At 43.0% G+C, this 18,810-nt stretch overlaps 1 protein-coding gene across 1 annotated transcript in view; it reads left to right on the top strand.

Annotated features, from left to right (window-relative positions):
* GPR156 (G protein-coupled receptor 156) overlaps nt 1–18,810 on the top strand; it is a 100,648-nt gene that overhangs the window by 78,255 nt on the left and 3,583 nt on the right. Inside the window, exons 6-9 of the mRNA XM_082711923.1 lie at nt 3,668–3,793; nt 4,787–4,882; nt 8,156–8,392; nt 14,632–14,790. Of these exons, the coding sequence (XP_082568049.1) occupies nt 3,668–3,793; nt 4,787–4,882; nt 8,156–8,392; nt 14,632–14,790 (618 nt within the window). The remainder of the gene's footprint in view (nt 1–3,667; nt 3,794–4,786; nt 4,883–8,155; nt 8,393–14,631; nt 14,791–18,810) is intronic.

The following is an 18,810-nucleotide window of genomic DNA, read 5'->3' as shown; positions in this document are numbered from 1 at the left end:
GAACAGAGCCAGGATGTGGGGCTCAATCCCACAGCCCTGAGATCATGACCTGAGCCAAAACCAAGGGCAGACGCCCCACTGAATGAGCCATCCATGCACCCTTGTGCTCTTTTTTTTAAACCTGTCTTCTTTCACTTGGCATAATTATTTTAAGATTCATATGTGTTGTTGGATGCATCAGTGGTTCTTTTTTTGTTATTGGTGACATACAGTTTGTTGTTATTGTGTAGACATACAGTTTGTTATCCATTCATCTGTTGATGGATGTTTGGGTTTGTTTCCATTTTAGGGCTATTAAAAGTAAAATCGCTATGAAAATTGGTGTATGAGTCTTTGTAGTAGGCATATGCTTTCATTTCTCTTGGTTAAAAACCTAAGAGTAGAATGGGTGGATCATATGGTTACGTGTCTGTTTAACTTTTTAAGAAATTGGCTTTCTCCCAGAATGGTTGTACCTTATTACATTCCCCCCAGAAATGTATGAGAGTCCCTCTCCTCTATATCCTTGCCAACATTTGACTTGGTTGTTCTTTGTAGTCATTCTAATAGAGGTTTATAATAGTATCTCATTGTGTTTTAATTTGCATTTCCTTAGTGTGATTTTTTCCACATAGTTATTTGCTATCCATATGTCTTCTTTGGTGAAGTATCTTTTACCCATTTTTTAAAAAATTTAGTTGTTTGTTTTCTTACTATTGAGTTTTGAGAGTTCTTTTTTTATTCTGGATAAGCCCATCAGCAGATATATATGACTTGCAAAGACTTTCTTCCCATTTATGTCTTTCTTTTCATTCACATAAGTGTATATTTCAAAAGAGAAGACATTTCTAATTTTGATGATGTTCCAATTACCAATTTGTTCTTTTATGGATCATGTTTGGTATCAGATCTAAGAAACTTTCGCTTAATCCAAGGCCTCAAAAGTTTTCTCCTGTGCTTACTTGCAGAAGTTTTAGAGTTTTCATTTTTTACATTTGGGCATATGATCCATTTTGAGTTAATCTTTAATATGATATGATTTATGGATCAAAGTTGATTTTTTCACATATTAATATACAGTTGTTCCAGCTCCATTTATTGAGAAGTCTGTCCTCTTCACTGAATTACTTTTTACCTTTGTTGAAAATCAGTTGTCCATAGATCTATTTTTGGATCCAATTCTGTCTCAGTGATTTATTTGTTTATTTTGACAACAATACCATAATATCTGGATTATTGTTGCTTTATATAAAATCTCGAGTCAGGGAGTGTTAGTTCTCCAACTTTGTCCTTCTCTTTCAATATTTTTTTGACTAATCTAAGTCCTTTGAATCTGCATATGAATTTTTGGGTCAGCTTGCCAATTTCTGCAAATTTCTTCTGAAATTTTGACGAGAATGTGTTGACTCTATAGATCAAATTGTGGAGAACTGACTTCTTAACAATGTTGTATCTTTTAACCCATGAATACGGTATATATCTTCATTTACTTAGGTCTTTTCTAATTGTATAGTTTTCAGTGGAGATCCTTTATAACTTCTATCAGATTTATTCCCAATTATTTAATTTTTATGCTATTGTATGTTATTGTTCTTTATTTTACTTTCTGATTTTTTGCTGTTAATATATGGAAATATAATTGATTTTCATATGCTGATCTTGTATGTTGTAACCTTGTTAAACTACTTATTGTAGATCCATCAGATCTTTTTTGTACATCCAGCAGATTTTCTGCTTAGATGATCATATTATCTGTGGATAAAGAGTTTCTTTCCAATTTTCTGTATGACAGCCCTGTCTAGAAACACTAGTACAATGTTCAATACAAATGCCGAACACAGGCATCCTTGAATTTTTCTTGACCTTATAGGGAGAACATTCAGTATTTCAAAACTAAGTATGTTAGTTATAGTCATATTACAGATATCCTTTACCTAGTTAGGGAAATTCTCCTCACTTCCCATTTTGCTGAGGGTTTTATTAAAGAATTGATGTTGGGTTCTGTCAAATATTTTTTCTGTGTCTACTAATCATATTTCTTTTTCTTTTTTAGTTTGTTCATTTGGTGGAATTACATTAAATGATTTTAGGATCTCAAACTAATACCATTTTACAAACTCCACTTGGTCATGATGTATTATCCTCTTCTTTTATTGTTGGACTACTTTTCATAAGATTGTGTTTATAATGTTTATAATGTTTATAACTCATGGAATACTTATGTATATACACAAGGAATATTGTTCTATAGCTTTCTTTTCTTATGAAATCTTTTTCTAGTTTTCATATAGCATAATGCCAGCATTATAGAGTGAATTAGGAAGTATTCCCTCTTCTTCAGTTTCTGGAAGTGTTTGTGAACATTGCTATAATTGGCATCCACTTATAGTATAAGTATCTCATGATTGTATGTTTCCATTTCCTCATCTCCTGATCTTTGTGTTGTTTTCACTTCTACATATAAACCCACCAGAATTGTTACTCATTTTTGTTTAAACAGTTATCTTTTTTTAAATAATTTTTTAATTTTTTGTAAACATATAATGTATTAGTAGCCCCAGGGGTACAGGTCTATGATAAACAGTTATCTTTTAAAGATATTTAAATAATTAAAATCAACGTGTATTTTTCCACGAAGGTAATATTCCTTGTATAGATCCATATTTTCATCTGATATCATTTTCCTTTTGCTTTAAAGATATTAACATTCTCATGCAGGTGTGCTAATGCTGAATTCTTCCAGCTTTTGTTTATCTGAAAAAGTCTTTATTTCCCCTTTGTTTCTGAAAGCTACTTTTGCTGGATATAGAATTACAGGTTGGGGCTTTCTTTTCTTCTTTTAGTACCTTGAAGTTTTCATTCTGCGGTCTTCTTACGTGGCCCTCTCTGATAAGAAATCTGATGTTATCCTTGTCTTTGTTCCTCTACAGATGAGGTGCCTTTTTGCTGGTTGATTTGAAGATTTTCTTATTATCATTGGTTTTAAGCAGTTTGGTAAAGCAACTGATGACTGATGCATTTTTATCTTACAGACACCGTGAATCCTGTAACTAGTTATGCCCTCTTCTTTTCAATGGTCATCAAAAACTCAGATCCACATTTCTCCCTCAATTCATGAGGGCTGTGTACTCTCTTCTTCTGACCTTTCATCCTAATTCTCCTGATTTTTTTCTTTTCCTTAATTTTTTTCAACTTCTCATCCTTTCAAAGTATATATTTTTAAATTTTATTTCCGTAGTTACAAAAGTAACACAGCCTCTTTCTATTAAGTCAAATGATTCATATATGTATAAAGAAAATGCTAGTAATCTCTCTTCCACCACCCTCATCTTTCAATCTCACCCTCCAAGTTAACGGTTTTTAACAGTTTTATGTGAAAACATTAATATCTCTATATGCTCATTATGCACATATCTAGAAATAATAGCGTGTTCATTTTATAAGACTCCTTAATCCTTTGTGAGAAAAGGCAGGATATGGGACAGATAAACAAATAAAAACATTTAGTGGTAATGGTGATGACATGGACATAGATAGACACCATTGCACATCTGTAGTGTGTGTTTCATCTTTGATGGCTGGATGTGAAGCCCCTTGGGAGGGCTGACCTTGGAACCTCAGCGTACTCTAGGCCCTGTGTCATTTAGCCAGCAAGCCAAGGAAATGTACGGCCCTGACTCTTTTGCAGATAATCAAAGACCTGCAGCTACTGGGGTTAGTGGCAGCCCTGGTGATAGCTGATGTGATCCTGCTTGTGACGTGGGTGCTGACTGATCCCATCCAGTGCCTCCAGATTCTCGGTGTCAGTATGACGGTGAGGGGCCCAATCCCTGGATAATCTACTTTCCGAACTGGGAGGATAGGCTTCTGTGGGTACACTGAGGTCATTCTCCCAGCAGTCCTCACTCTGTGTTCATTCTCCCAACAAGAAGATAAATGACCCAAAAAGCAGGGAAAGTCGGGAGCTGTGGCTGTGGTGAGTGCCTTGCCCCTTGTCTGCAAAGTGTGCTACCACAGCCACTGCCCCTGCTCCACATGTCTTCCAACAGCATCCACTGAGATGTCAGAACATGAGAACTGCCCAGCAGTTATCTCTGCTTTCACATGATCAACAATGAGAACTTTCAACCATAGGAAATTGACTTCCCCTTGTTATTGAGATGTATAAGTGGTATTTTCAGGTGGTATTTGGAATCAGTCAGCCCTCCTTCAAATTCCACTTACCAGCCATGTGACCTTGGGAAAGTCATTTAAACCTCTTGAAGTATCTGTTTCCTCATAGGTAGAGTGATGATGATAGTATTTCTTATTCCCTAGGGCTGTGGCTTAGATGAAGGAAAACAATGCAGGGAAAGGGCTCAACTGTGCCTAGTACATAAGTTAAAATAATGGGAAGTATTATAAGTTTCCAGCCTCACAAGGGGCTGAGGTATACAGTGAAATCTTGACTTTGCAGATTTAATATGTACAGTTTCAACTGTTAAAAAATAGCAGAAACAAGATGTGAAATAATTCATAATTTTGCTGATGCACTAATATGAGTCACTGTGGTAGCAAAACAATAACTGAGGAGTAAGCCCCACCATCACCAAGCATCCACACGTCAGCCGGACTTTATCATCTTTTCTTTCACCCATAGCCACATTCACTTAGATTATAACCGAGTCACCTAAATGTTACAGTTTTTACGTATTAAGGCCAAAATCAGATGCTGTAGAAGAGTTCATGCTCCAGATGTCCCCAAAGATCTCCTGTGTGTTCCTAGTAATTGTGGGTTTCCTCCGTCCTGACTCTGTGTACCTCCTAGGTGACAGGGAGAGACGTGTCCTGCTCTCTGACCAGCTCACACTTCTGTGCTTCCCGGTACTCTGATGTCTGGATTGCTCTTGTTTTGGTGTGCAAGGTTGGTAACCACATCTCCTTGGGATATAATCTGTCTGTCACCAACAAAAGAGCCACACAAAAAGAGAATTAGAGGAATTAATGAGGTGATAACGCAAAGAATCTTGAAATCAGAGGAAACCTCTGTTTATGCATAAATCTCAAAATCATGACCCTCATTATTTCTCTACTCTTTATTTGTCTTGGGGGTCATTTTTCCAATTCTTTGAACCCTCTCATTTAATTTTCCCCTAAATCATGTGAAATTTACCCACAATTTCTCTCATTTCTTGGTCTGATTTTTCTAATTAATTTGGCAATACCAGTTTTCTCCCCAACTCCCTGCAAGGGAGATTATGCAGAGACATTTTATCCGGCTTTATTTGTTCTGTTGATGCCCTGATTAACCTTCTTGTATTTTTCTTCAAGATTTGGGTCAAGGTATTCTGCTGCCTTCCACCAACTTTTCTCAGTCTGATCGGAAGAAGGGCTGGCCCTCAGACAGATGGCAATATCCCTGGTGTCCTTTGAGTGGTTCCAGCTGCCTCAAAGTGTCCTCCTACCGCTCTGAATCTCCCACAGTTAGCCTCATTTGTCTCTGTTAGCTGGCAAAAGTAGGGTATTATTTCTAGCAGGTACGGGAAACCTGTATAGGGCCGGAGATTCCTAGTACGAACTATCCTATTAGCTGATTTCAACATGAAGAAATAGAAAATCTGGCTGTGAGAGGTATAGGGCAGGCCTATTTCACTCAGGCAAGCCCTGGATGCTAAGATACTACTTGTTGATTCTTGGGACAGAGAGGCCTGGTGGTCTTTAAAGGTAAACTTTACTCACTTTACCCCTAGGAAATTGTTCAAGTTGTTGCCTCTGAGAGATAGGGCTGGAATTGGGAAATGTTGCTTTTTTACTATGTGCATATATTACTTTGATAAAAATGTTTTTAAAAGAGAACAACTGGGCAGGAAATAGCTCTTGACCTCTAGTTTCTTGCTAACAGTTAAGAAAATGAACTTCAGAATATGACAGAACGGGATTTGAGTTCTGACTCAGCCCCTTCCTAGCTGACTCTGAACCTTATTTAACCTCTTTGATCCTGGGTTCCCTCTTACATAAAATGGGGATGACGACAAAATCCTCTCAGAACTGTTCTGAATTTCAAACAGGTTAGTGCATGATCAGAGTTTTCAGCCACTCCTGGCCCATGGAAAGAGCTCAATAAGTGTTAGATATTATTATTATTAATATTCTACTGCCCCCTAGACAGTTTGATTTCTTGAGCCCTATAGAAAAACATGTCCTCCCCAGGACAGAAACTCAACATTTCCCCCATAGAAGCTCCCTTTGTGATTCAAGTTGATTTATTTTCTCCATAGCCTTTTATACAATCGCATTTCCATTTTATATCACTGTAATATCTTTCTGAAGGCAAGGAAAGAAAAGGAGAAAAGAGTGCTAAGCATCAGGAAACTGACTGAGCCAGCCCCTCACAGGCTTGCTGGTCAATGAGCACTTCCTGAGGATGACTTAAATCTTCACATCATGTTCCAGGACCCCATGCCCACCTGAACCTAGCAACTACCCCCACCCCACACTTCTCAGAAGTGAATGTCAATGACATACAAGCATTAGATATGATTTACTCAAACACAAGTTGTGGATGTAGAGAGGCTTTATTCATACCTCGCTCCCTTTTGGCAAGAGGTTTAATGGCGTTAAAACATTTTAAAGAATGAGATGTGAATAGTTCAAAATCATAGAATTAATTTCATTTACTTTTAATTAAATTACTAGAGATCCAGTCTGCCAGATGCCACCTGATGGTGTCAGTTACCCCAAACTCAAGCCCCACTGGCCTGACTTGTGTATTTTCTAGTCTTTGAAGATCTCAGAGGAGCCACCTTTGGCCCTTAGGCCTCTCCTGGGATACTGGGCATTAGGGGTGCCCAGAAGGCATCCCTTCCCTGTTGACTCCTTCACTGTGGGCACAGCCAGTCCTCCAAAAAATTATCTTTAGGGCTGTCCTGGCAGATGGAGTTGGTCAGATTGTATGATTTCAGGGTCACTGGCAGGTACCCTGCTGATACCGGCTTTGCTTTCATTATTAGTTCTCCCTGTGAATATCTGTACTTTCCACCCACACCTCAATCCTCATGGCATCTTCACATTCTGTGTGACAAAACATGGACATCTGTGTGCTCGCCTTAAATCTCCCTACCAGACTGAGCTTCTTGAAAGCCAGGATCATGGCTTATTCCTCTTTGTAACACCTTTGCCTATCCTGCACCTAATATCATACTTTGTACATAGACAAACATATGGTGAATCTATACATTACGTATTATTGATCACAGCTTTGATTTCTGTTTCAATACAGCTCCCTCCCTCTAGGAAAGGCAGCACTTTAAAGTGCATGAGTAATTTTCTGTGTAGTACAAGTGAGAAATCTGAGAGCAGTTTTATATTCATGGGAAAGAGGAAAGAACAGGGCACTGGGTTCCTGGTGATGGGGGCAGAGAATGTCACACAGAGGATGAAGGGTATAGATGAAGCCTTTACTGCCTGTGCCTGCTCCACAGCCTCGCTTAGGTCCCAGCCTGCCTTTGTTCTCTTTTTCCATCTCCCATAAACACCCACTGGCACAGAGCCGCTGCTAGCCTATAGAGATCCTTTGTGTAAATTAGAAAAAGTCATCCCTTCTAGACAGATGCAATCTTGCAGGTGCAGGGCTTGGCAAGCAGATGGTGTCTTTGGGAAAATTAGGGGGGATAAAAAGCCCATTCCTTAGGGCGCTGCCCCTGCCACAGCACACAGCTTGACAAGCAGACCACAGGGCTGTTTCCGCTTATACGTGTCCCTCAGCTCCATGCAGTGCAAAACCACACAGCAGGTGCAGTAGTCCTTACCACTGACGGCACGGCATGCCCACTGCCCTCCAAGTGCCCAGCAATGCATTCTGTAGACCTGCTACCCACCTATACCGTCCTGCCTGTGCCCTGTCCCAGCAGAGTCCTGTCTGCTGGCTGACTTGCTGACCTCCAGTAAACTAATTCCCAGGGAAGGAGAGGAAAAATCACATTTATTTAGCACCTAGTAGTATAAGGGGATGCCCTTAGTGTCTTCCCATGTGCTATATCAGTACATCTTCATGACAACCCTTTAAGGTAGGTCTGATTATCTCTATTTTAAAGGTGAGGAAATTGGTTCCAACCTTATGGTTTCAACCTTACTGCTCTTTGACACTGAGCCCACTGTTACACTTCTCTCAGCCCCGGGTTCTCTTCTCTGTCTTCAGGGCCTGCTGCTGCTCTACGGTGCCTACCTGGCTGGCCTGACTGACCACGTCAGCTCTCCTCCTGTGAATCAGTCTTTAACCATCATGGTTGGGGTCAACCTCGTAGTAGTGGCTGCTGGGCTTCTCTTCGTGGTCACCAGATACTTGCACTCCTGGCCCAACCTGGTCTTTGGACTCACATCTGGAGGTATCTTTGTTTGCACAACCACGATCAACTGCTTCATCTTCATTCCCCAGGTATGCTCTAGGGAGAATTTGGCAGGCTGGTCCTCTGTCATTCCAGAGGCTTCCCTGGACATAATAAACCACTCACTTTGTTTTCTATTGAGACTTTTGGATACCGTTTATTGGGGAGTCAGAACGAAGACAAGTTCCTCGTGAGGCGGCTCTCTCCGTTCTTGCCTCCTCACTTCCCTGAAGAGGGCGACTCTGCTCCCCATCAGCAGGAAGGACAGGCCAGAGTGGCTGAGCAGACAAGGCAGCATGTTTCTAGCCCTGGCAGGCTGCCTCCCAGACCTGCTTGTCCACCTACCCTCCCGTCGACTTCACTCATCTCCAGTCCCCTCTTCTCCTTGATAATGTCATTTCTTTCACTAGCCTGGGAGTGAGGACATTTTCTTTCTTTCCTATTGGAGGTTGCAGATTCACAGAGAAAACCTCATTTGGAAATTTATGCAATTTAAAAATTTTTTTTCCTTTTTATTAGAAGACAATATAGAACATTTCTTTTTATAATAAGGAGAAATAAAAGCTGAATAAAAATGTGTTTCACACTATGGGAATTAAGGGGAAAAAAATCAAATGAGGGAGAAAGATAGAAGCAGAAATATCCAGAGAGCAAAGAGAAAGAAAGGGAGTCAGAGGGAAAGAAGGACCCCATGGGCTCTGAAAGTGATGTTAAATTATTCATGTAATGCCCTAGGGTACCACTGAACCACATATATCTGAGTTAATGAACTTGGCATTAGGCACCTGTCCTGTTTCCCTTCTAGATCTCTTTCTCTTCCCCGGAGGCCTCCCTTATCCCACTACTCCCTCTAGACTCCATCTTGATTCCCTTTGCAGCTTGCAGTTGACTAGGAATGTCTTCATGAGGGAGCTAACCGATAATTAAAGTGTTGACTGAGGGAGGGTTATGACTGCACTTTTGGGCACGATGGTGTGACACAGGCAAAGGCCTTTACTCTCCTTCCCTTTCATAAATTCTCATTAAAGTAATCTAGAGAATAAACAAATATGCAAACATCTGTAGCAGTGCACTAAAAACCAAGGATAGGTGTTACATCTCTGCTAGAAACTAGAGTAATTTTTGCTGAATCTCTATGTTATAAGAACTAGATGGAAGGAAGTCATGAGAGCTGTGGCTTATTTGTCTGGGGTATAGCAGGAAAAGGGCTGTTCCTCTCTGGGAGATGGGAAAAGGGAGTAGGCAGGGATCTTTTGCGTGACCCACCCCTTGGGTTCTATGGCCAATGTTGATGATTGGTAACCCATCCATCCATTGTCAACCCCTTTCTTCCTTGCTCATCTCTACTATATAGACTGAAAGAGCTCAAGACTTGCTTTACCAAATTCCCTCATGGCTTGTGGTGACCAAGTGATACCATTTCGAACATTAAAGGTTTCCTAGCAGACTTATGAGAAAGCTTTTGTTTTCCTAACAACAACAACAACAACAAAAACCGAAGGCATGGCTGGCATCACCTATTCTGCCTTCTTCTTACCTTGAATGTTTGTGATAACTGGAGCTATGGAAGTCATCCTGGGACTACAAGTGAAAAGGCAAGCAAACATATTTCTGTATGAGGAAACTATAGCTCATCTCATGTAGGACTATAGATTCAGGAGGAAAGGACCTTGAAGAAATTCTGCAGTTCACAAGAACTGGGCCACAAACTTCTGAAGATCTGGAGAAGCTGCCTTCCTCTGAAGTAAAACAGTTTTTGAAATAGATCTGATTTGTTTTGTCAATGGGATTCAAAGGATATTGCCTCTCTTCAACTCAAGGGAACCATCATGAAAAGGACATAATCTTAGAAATAGTGAATAGCGGCACCTGGGTTGCTCAGTTGGTTGAGCATCTGCCTTCAGTTCAGGTCATGATCTCAGGGTCCTGGGATTAAGCCCCACATCTCCCTCTCCCACGCTTTGCCCTGTTCCTCTACTTGCTGCTCCCCCTGCTTATACTCTCTCTCTCTGACAAATAAGTAAATAAAATCTTTTTAAAAAATGAAATACTAAATAAGGATGAAAAATACTGTGTGAAACTTAAAATACCAATAAAAGTATTGAACAGGCAATTGGACATGGCCAAATACTGAATTAGTGAATTAATTTAAAGTAACAGACAATAAGGGGACAGATAAAAAATGAGAGACTAGTTAAGAAAACACAGAGAACAGATCTAGGATACAATATAGAGCTAATAAGAGTCTCTGAAAGACAACAAGATAATTTGGGGCAGAAGTAATCACCTAGGCACTATTAGAGGAAAGCCTTTCAGACCTAACCAAGACCTCTATCTGAAAACTGAGTGAATCCACAACCTCCATGATGCGCCCTACTTGTAACTTCCCCCTCCACACTCACCTCTGTCCCTTTCCCATCCTGAGCCTCAGATGCAAGACTTCCACTGTCCTTGGTGTTTGAATCCTCAGTGGTAATATTTAGGTACACTCCCATCTACATACAGACATAACAGACATAAACATACAGGACAAAGATCAGCTTGGATTCTCACTTCCAGGTTTGACCTAAGCAACAAGCAGTTGGTTTGTTGAAAATATTAGGGGGTACAGCAATGGGGTGGACAGACAGTGTGGGCCTTTCTCTTTCTTTCTCTCTGACTCACCCCCCCCCCTTTTCTTCCTAGTCGTTTTGAGCTTCCATTATCTTAGTCTGTCTTTCCTCTTCTATTTTCTGTCTCATGCTTTTTCTCTTCTTGAACAGAACATGATTTAAAACCAAAAAAATATATTATAGCTTATCGTAGTTTAGGTTTAGGAGGGTAAATGATTTTTCAAAATATGAAAGTAACTGAGGCTTGTCAGTTTTTTGTATGCCCCTGAATTGATTTTCCGCTCTGGCTCAGTGGCCTTCGGTAGAAGAAAGATTCTCCCCGTGAGACCTGCACTGTGTCTTCCAGGAAAATAGGACAGCTGAACAAATTTGGAAAGTTGTGTGAGGAGAGCTGTATAGGGAGGGGAGGCAGCAGGAGGTGGACTGCCTTCTTGTGACAGCCTTCAGACTGGATTGATGGGAGGGGCTTATGAAAGCAGAAGCATAGATACGTCAAGGGCAGCTAGGTGGCGCTAGAAAGCTGAGTGAAATGGATGACATTACTGAAGAGGCAAGTGGGCCAAGTAGCACTCTACACAGGCCCTCAGGAAATGCCTAAGTATTTATGCCAAACACTGAGGTCATCACCAGCAATGAACCAGCCTCTGCTTTTGTGACCTGAACATGACCCATCCTTATACACATCCCCACCTCCATCCCTCTCTCTCTGAGAGGCAGGTGGGTTCTGAGATACGGCATTTTTTTTTCCTCCTCTGCATTCCCCAAGTGTTCCATCTGCTCCTCATGAAGGTGTTTAGGAATTTCTACTCTGCCTTATAGTTATCTGCATAGGTCGCAGCGCCCCCTAGTTTCTTAGGGGAAAGCTTCCTTCATTTGTTCACGTATCTGTCCATCACTTACTAACTGCAGGAAATGTGTAGATCAACACATGGACCCACCTCCAAATCTAGTAGGGGGCAGATGTGAAAGGAATTATAATACATCTTTTAGGTGTCTGAGGAAGGTACGTTACCTAATGCTGAGGAAGGGGTGCCTCAGGCTGTCTGGGAGCTCAGTGACACCTTCTCAGAACATGGGGTATTTGGGCCCAATCTTGAGGGAGGAATAACAGCTCACTGAGCAGATTGGGGGAGGACAGTGGTTGGCATTTTTGATGGGGGAACACTGTGACCAGAGGCAGACATAGGAGACAGAACAAAGTCTGTTTGGAGCACCATAACACTTGTGCATCTTGCACTTTTTGAAGCACAAACTGAAACAAGGGGAGATTGGCAGGATGTGAGAGAGGCACATGGGGTGAACTTCCAAAGACCCTGGTTTACCTGGTAGAGATTGAGAGTCAATCCCACTGTGTTAATGTTTTATTGTTGCTGTAACAAATAACCACAGATCCAACAGCTTAAAATAATACATTTATTATTTGATAGCCCTGGAGGTCAGACATCTGAAATGGGCCTTATTTGACTAAAGTCAAGAAGATGTCAGTAGGTGTGTGTTCCTTCTGGAAGGTCTAGGGGGAATGTGTTTGCACTTCTTGTCTGGCTTCTAGAGGCTGCTTGTTTGGCTCATTGCTTCTTCCTCCATGAGTGTGGTATCTTTATCTGTCTCTCTTTCTGACCTCTGCTTCCACTGGCAACATCTCTTCTTCTGACTCTCTTGCCGTCCTCTTATAAGGACTCTTGCAATGACATTGGCCTTGCCCTGAAAATCGAGAACAGTCTCCCCTTCTCAAAATCCTTAACTCAGTCACAGATTCACAAGTTCCAGAGATTAGGAGGGGAAGAAAATATTTGGGGAAACATTATTCATCTTACCACACCCACATGGCCCAGAGGCCGAGAAAACAAGAAAATGCTTGCCTTCTGGAGGAAGTGCCATGAAGAGGTCCTGAAATTATGACCTGGGGGTCATTTATAGCCATAGGCCAAAAATGTCAAGTCTTAAGGACCAGGATCCCCACAAAGGGGAAGAGGAGGATTTAGTCAAGGGGCACCCTGGCTGTGCCCTCCAGCTTAGGGTGAGACAGCCCAGAAGCCCTGGTGGTGCCCTTACACCAATATTGAGAAGTTCTTCCAGCAGCCCTGCTGAGACAATTCAGACGGGCATTGTTGGGGGAGAAAAAAGGAAAAGCTATACTGCTAAGGAAACAAGGCGTCCTGGGAGAGAACAGAGATACTACAACACTGCAAGGGTGAGTGCCAGGAGAGCACTAGAGGTCTGCTCTATCCACTGAAGACCACAGACTGAGGCTCAGTTGCCAGCTGAGCTGATGGCCTTGGGAGGTGGATTTTGAGAAGGGCATGCAGAGGAGATGGTCCTCGCCTGACCCAGCACAGATCTTGCAAACTCCTGATATCATAAAGGACTCATGCTGAGTCAACAGAGGACCCAGGAGGACTTGGGTGAGAAAGTATTGCAGTCGATGGTGGGAATTTAGTATCCTATCTGCTTTACCAAATTTGGGTTGCACTCCATAGTCAGAGCTTAATAAATGTTTGATGTATAAGCAAATCAATTCCAGGATCCCTGTGTGACTCCTCACAAACCCCTCAGCATCCTATCTAGAGCCAGCATAAATCACTAGGACCCTTAATGATGAAAATTCCTTAAGGAAGAAAGAGAAATGTCCAGCACTACCACTCCCCCCACCCCTGGCCCAAAGACCATGCCCCTGTTTGTGAATGCTTTTTTTTTTTTTTTTTAAGATTTTATGTATTTATTTAACAGAAAAAGAGAGCACAAGCAGGGGAGCAGGAGAAGCAGGCTCCCCACCAAGCAGGGAACCTGTGGGGCTTGATCCCAGGACCCTAGGATCATGACCTGAGCTGAAGACAGATGTTTAACGGACTCAACCACCGAGACACCCCATGAATGTACTATATTCACTTCCATTCTTATGAAATTAAACCAGCCCCAAGCTTCCTCAGATTGTTTCTCAAAACCAATTTCTCCTGAAAAACCCTCCATAGGACCCCCACAGTTACCAGTCTCTATCTCATCACCCCTGCTAAGGAGATGTGATGTAGCTCAGGGCTCTGGTAACAGCTGGGGTTGTGCTGCTAACTGACTGTGGGGCCTTGAAAGGTCATACTCCTCCTGAGTCTTTCCTCATTTGTCATGTAAAAAGGACAGTCAGCTCGCAGACCTAATGTTCTGTCATTTCTATTGATTTTTATTGACATTTGTGGTTTTCTATCTGTCTGAGACTTGATTATTGATTTGGGTTAGAAGTCCTCTGGCAAGAACTGGGCTTTCAGTAGCAGTAAGCACACCATTACTCCACAAATGAGAATAATTAAGAACAGCTACTTACAACTAAGCAGTTTCATTTGAAACATACAATGTTTAGATTGCCTTGCCCCAGGATAGCTCCTAAACTCTGGCTTGAGAATATGGCTCTAGAAGCATACTTCAACTCTGGCTCACCTTGACCAGTCTACCTGTCATTGTCTTCCTTTGGCATTTTTTTAAACTGAAAATGACCTTGACCTTCTCTATACCTCCTTTCTTTGCTGTTTACGAACTTTCCAGAGTAAAATGTGTTTTGAGAAGAGAATAGTTTATACATCACGTGTGTGTCTGTGACATGCTCATGTCTGATGTTCTTGAAAAAGAGTGAGAGAATGTATTTCTGGGAGTGTAATTAAATAAATAACATGTGTTCTTTTATCGAACAGCTGAAGCAATGGAAGGCATTTGAAGAGGAAAACCAAACAATCAGACGCATGGCCAAATATTTCAGCACTCCCAGCAAAGGCTTCCATACCCAGTATGGTGAGGAGCAGAACTGCCATGCCGGAGGAGAGAGAAACTCCATGGACAGACTCCTCACAGAAGTAAGCTAGACCCCTGCCTGGTGGATTCTCTGTTAGCAAGAACTCCAGTCATACCAAGGTCGACCCCAGATGTCTCATTGCTGACATTCCTATACTTCCATTCCCCCCTTCCTAGCCACTCCCACTTCCCTCAGTCCCAGGCAGAAAGCTCAGCATTTCCCCAGGGACCCTCCGGTCGCTGACCTCACCCACTGCATTCATTCACTGGCCAGATGTGTACCAAGTATTGTGCAAAGTGCTGACGAATGAAAGAAGTACAGTCCTTACCCTCATACAGCTCATAGTCTATCAAAGGAAACAGATGTTGATCAAGTAAATTATAATTATAAACTGTGTAACAGTTATGAAGGAAGGAGCACCTGGGTGGCTCAGTCATTTAAGTGTCTGCCTTTGGCTCAGGTCATGATCCCAGGGTCCTAAGCTTGAGGCCCAGTGTTGGGCTCCCTGCTCAGCGGGGAGTCTGCTTCTCCCTCTACCCTTCTGCTCATGCACACTCTCTTGCTTTATCTCCCTAACAGAAGTAAATAAATAAAATCTTTAAAAAAAAAAAAAAAGAATTATGAAGGAAGAAATCAGAGTGGTAAGACAGAATAATGGGTAGTGAGTAACCTACTTTAGAATGGTCAGAAAATATCCTCTGAGTTGAGACCTGAAGGTTAAGTGCAAATTGACCAGACGCAGGGAAAAGCATTCCAAGCAGGCAGAACAGTGTTGTAAAGGTCTTGAGCAGTAGTGGATCCTAGCTTCTTCTGTATGATATATTCTCTTAGAGTAGTACCCTCATTTCCAAGATCTTATGGGGCCCATTATTATCCTTTCCAGGTTTGAACTAGAGATTTCAGTCATTCTGCCAACCCAGAAAGTCTCCAAAATGGGGTGGAGGGCTTAATAGGGCCTCTGAATATCATAGTAACACCAGGGGAGGACTGGGCCAACCCCAACTCCTTTTTCTTCTGTTCTTCAGCCAGATTTGGCACCTCTCCCAGAACTGGGCAGTATGATGTGGGCTTGAAGAAAGCACCTGGAAAAGCTTGAGGCTTCCCTGCCTCAGAAAGGAGGCCTAGGATTCTGCAGAATCAGTTTTTCACACTCACTAAATTATATTTCATACTTTTTCAGTACAGAACACACCTGAGTAGGTGCTGTGTGGGAAACTACACTTGACCGTAACTGGCCTGACCCCAGGGTATCAGTTGTCTCTGCGTGAGAAGATGGTGTGATGGGGACCTAAGGAACACAACAAGGGAAGGGATTCACCTCCCGGGGCATCCCTGCTTGTGCTCCTCTACTCCCTCACACCACACCCTCCGTCTGGAGTTCTTTAATCCACCAGAATAATACTTCTCCATTTCTTGACTATTCATGAAACATCCAGGACCTTATTTCAAAGCCAGATTTCTTCCTACCTGGCAAGGGAGTAAGTAGCATTGCCTTTGATATTCTGTGAAGTCTTCAAAGAAGCATTTTTTTTTTTTTCCCAGCTAAACAGAAGGCTGGAAACTTGGCGAAAACAGCCAGGATGATTTTTATTCACAATCAGCTAACGCTGGAACAGCCAAGTGGCCTGACTCTTTAGCCTTATGGTAATTTGTGACGTGCTTTTTGTATTTCTGCCATGCTACCCTGTTTCCCACGCAGTAACTGAATCTGCTCCATCCAGAAACATGCTTGGAGTCTGCAGAGGAAGGGCCCTAATAGGGAACAGATGCATAGACAGCAAAATCCTGGCCTCTTTCCCCCGGTGACCTACACCTGGAACATCTTCCCCAGAACAGGCCTGAGAACAAGTAGCTTGTCCTAGTGCCCCTCCACAGGCCTTGAGAGCTTCCAGTATCTGAGTCTCCAGTTCCAGCACTGCCTGCTAGATCAACACAAGTCTCCCTCCTGCTTCCCTGTGTGCGCAGACCCTGACTCCAGCTCCTTGGTTGCAGGTCCCTTCTGTGCAGCCCCCTCCCTAGGCCCCTCTGTCTCCTGTGTCCTCTTCTTACTTTCTCACGACATGAGCAGTCCATCTTCTCACTGTTGCCCCCCTTGACACTACAGCCAGAGGTCCCCCAGAGGCTGCTGTGGCAGCATGCATCGCTGACTCGCCAGGCTGTGGGAAGGCCAGCAAACAGAACTGCCCCAGGGGTTGAAGACCCTCCCTTGTATACTCTGCAGCAGAGGACATTCACCTACAAGAGGGTGACTCTATTTCTCCTGATGACCTGCCCTTATAAAACACAACGATGGATGTTTTGCTTCTCCGATGGGCCAAAAGTAGTAATTAATAAGCTCATTTAAATGCACTGCCCCGGTAGGTCAGATTTTGGTCTCACAATGGCGACACCTCATACCACGCCTTTAATTAGTCTGCAGCTACGGTGAAGACAGAGTCCCACTTCCTTTTCTGGAACAAGGGAAATTCACTGTTTAGGCTGACGTTTCTAAATCTGTCACTAGTCAGCTTCAGATATTTGGTTTGCTGGGAGGAAAGTATTCTTCCCAACTCAATGTTTATCCTATTTTTCTACACTCAAAGAAATTTGGGGCACAAAAAGTCACCACTTGGAGTTTACTTGCTGGGGTAGTTGTCATTAGCTGGTGGCTTCCTCCTAACTCTGTGGTGCAGTGGAGACCTCCTGAAGCCTATGAGAATGTGCGGGGCGGCAGGGGGTTGGGGGGTAGCTTCAGGAGAAAGGGCTGCTGAGGAGGAAGAGGGTTGGCATCCTTCTTGTGCTCAGTCACACCCATGAGATTCTCTGAAAGATATCAGGCACCACCCATATCATGAAGAGCCGGAATGGATGTTGTCGAGTTACTCATCCACTCTGCTCCTGGTGAGTCCTTGAGTCATCTACTCTTTCTCGGCAACGCCCCGGCTTCACCACTCTGCAGGTGAGCAAAAGGAGGATGGGGAGGCAGGAGCTCAGCTGCAAAGGCCTTCCGCTTATTCACCGGTTACTCACTGGTCCTGGACTCTTTCCTGATAATAAAAGAAGAAGACTCAGCCAGGATGAACCTGAACTACCAATATTCGGAAAGTCACTCTGCTGCTTATAAAGAGGGAACGGGAGATCTGCTTGGAGTCGCTGCCAGAGGACTATTGCTGGACTAGTTTACTTAAGCTACTGCTCCCGTAAAGGTCACTTCTGGGCAACACTCCCATATCAACTTGAGAAAAAAACCCACAGGTTCAGTCCACAGGTGACTTGCTTCACATAGCCCAAGGAGGGAAACATTCTTTGATTTCTAGGACACAATCAATGAATATCCAGATGCTCATCCTTAGCTTCTAGAGAGGATGACCCCAAAGAGGCAGCATTTTCGGATTTGGACAAGCACTTCCTAGAAGCAGTTTGGGTTATTACTCCCCAAACCCTGGACCCTGCTATAGTCTGCCCCAAGACCATCACTTCTTCTTTGGGCTCCACTACTTTTCAACATCAGCAATCTCAGAAGGTGGACATAAGTTCTGAGCTAGACAGTCGCCGATTGTACAAGCAGAGGTCGCTCAGGGCACACCCACCACCACCCCCTTCCTGCTGCTTCATGCCCCCTGATCTTGTGGCTAGGACAGGCACACTCCTGCAGCCCCCACCTGCCAGCCCTCCTGGGTGCAACCTGTATTATCAGCTCACAGCCCTGACACAGGTCGCTCCACAGCCAAGCTGCCCCAGGCTTAGTCATCTGGCTCCTTGTGATCAGAGACTTAGTGTCAATTATTCTAATAAAAAGCGGGGCGGGGGGGCAGTGTTTCTCCAGTAATTCTGGTGCCTGCGCTTTTCTAGGAGCTACTGACAACTAATGGTGTGACACGGTAGCTTCGGCACATGCCCCCAAGGTCCAGCCAAGGGAGGCGATGACATCAACCTGAGAATCTTGTTGCACCCCTCCCAACCCCCAGCTTGGGTCTTCTCTCTGGCACAGGAATCTCCACTCTTCTCTCTGTTCTTCCCAAATGTTCTAGTCTGTTTGACAAGAGGCAAAGTATGTATTTCCTCATTCATTCATCCCCGAGATACGCTGGAAATTCATCTG

This window comes from Mustela nivalis, assembly GCF_964662115.1.
Source record: "Mustela nivalis genome assembly, chromosome: 1".
Lineage (NCBI taxonomy): Eukaryota > Metazoa > Chordata > Mammalia > Carnivora > Mustelidae > Mustela > Mustela nivalis.
The sequence above is the reverse complement of the archived record's forward strand: the minus strand, read 5'-3'. Positions and strand labels throughout refer to the sequence as shown.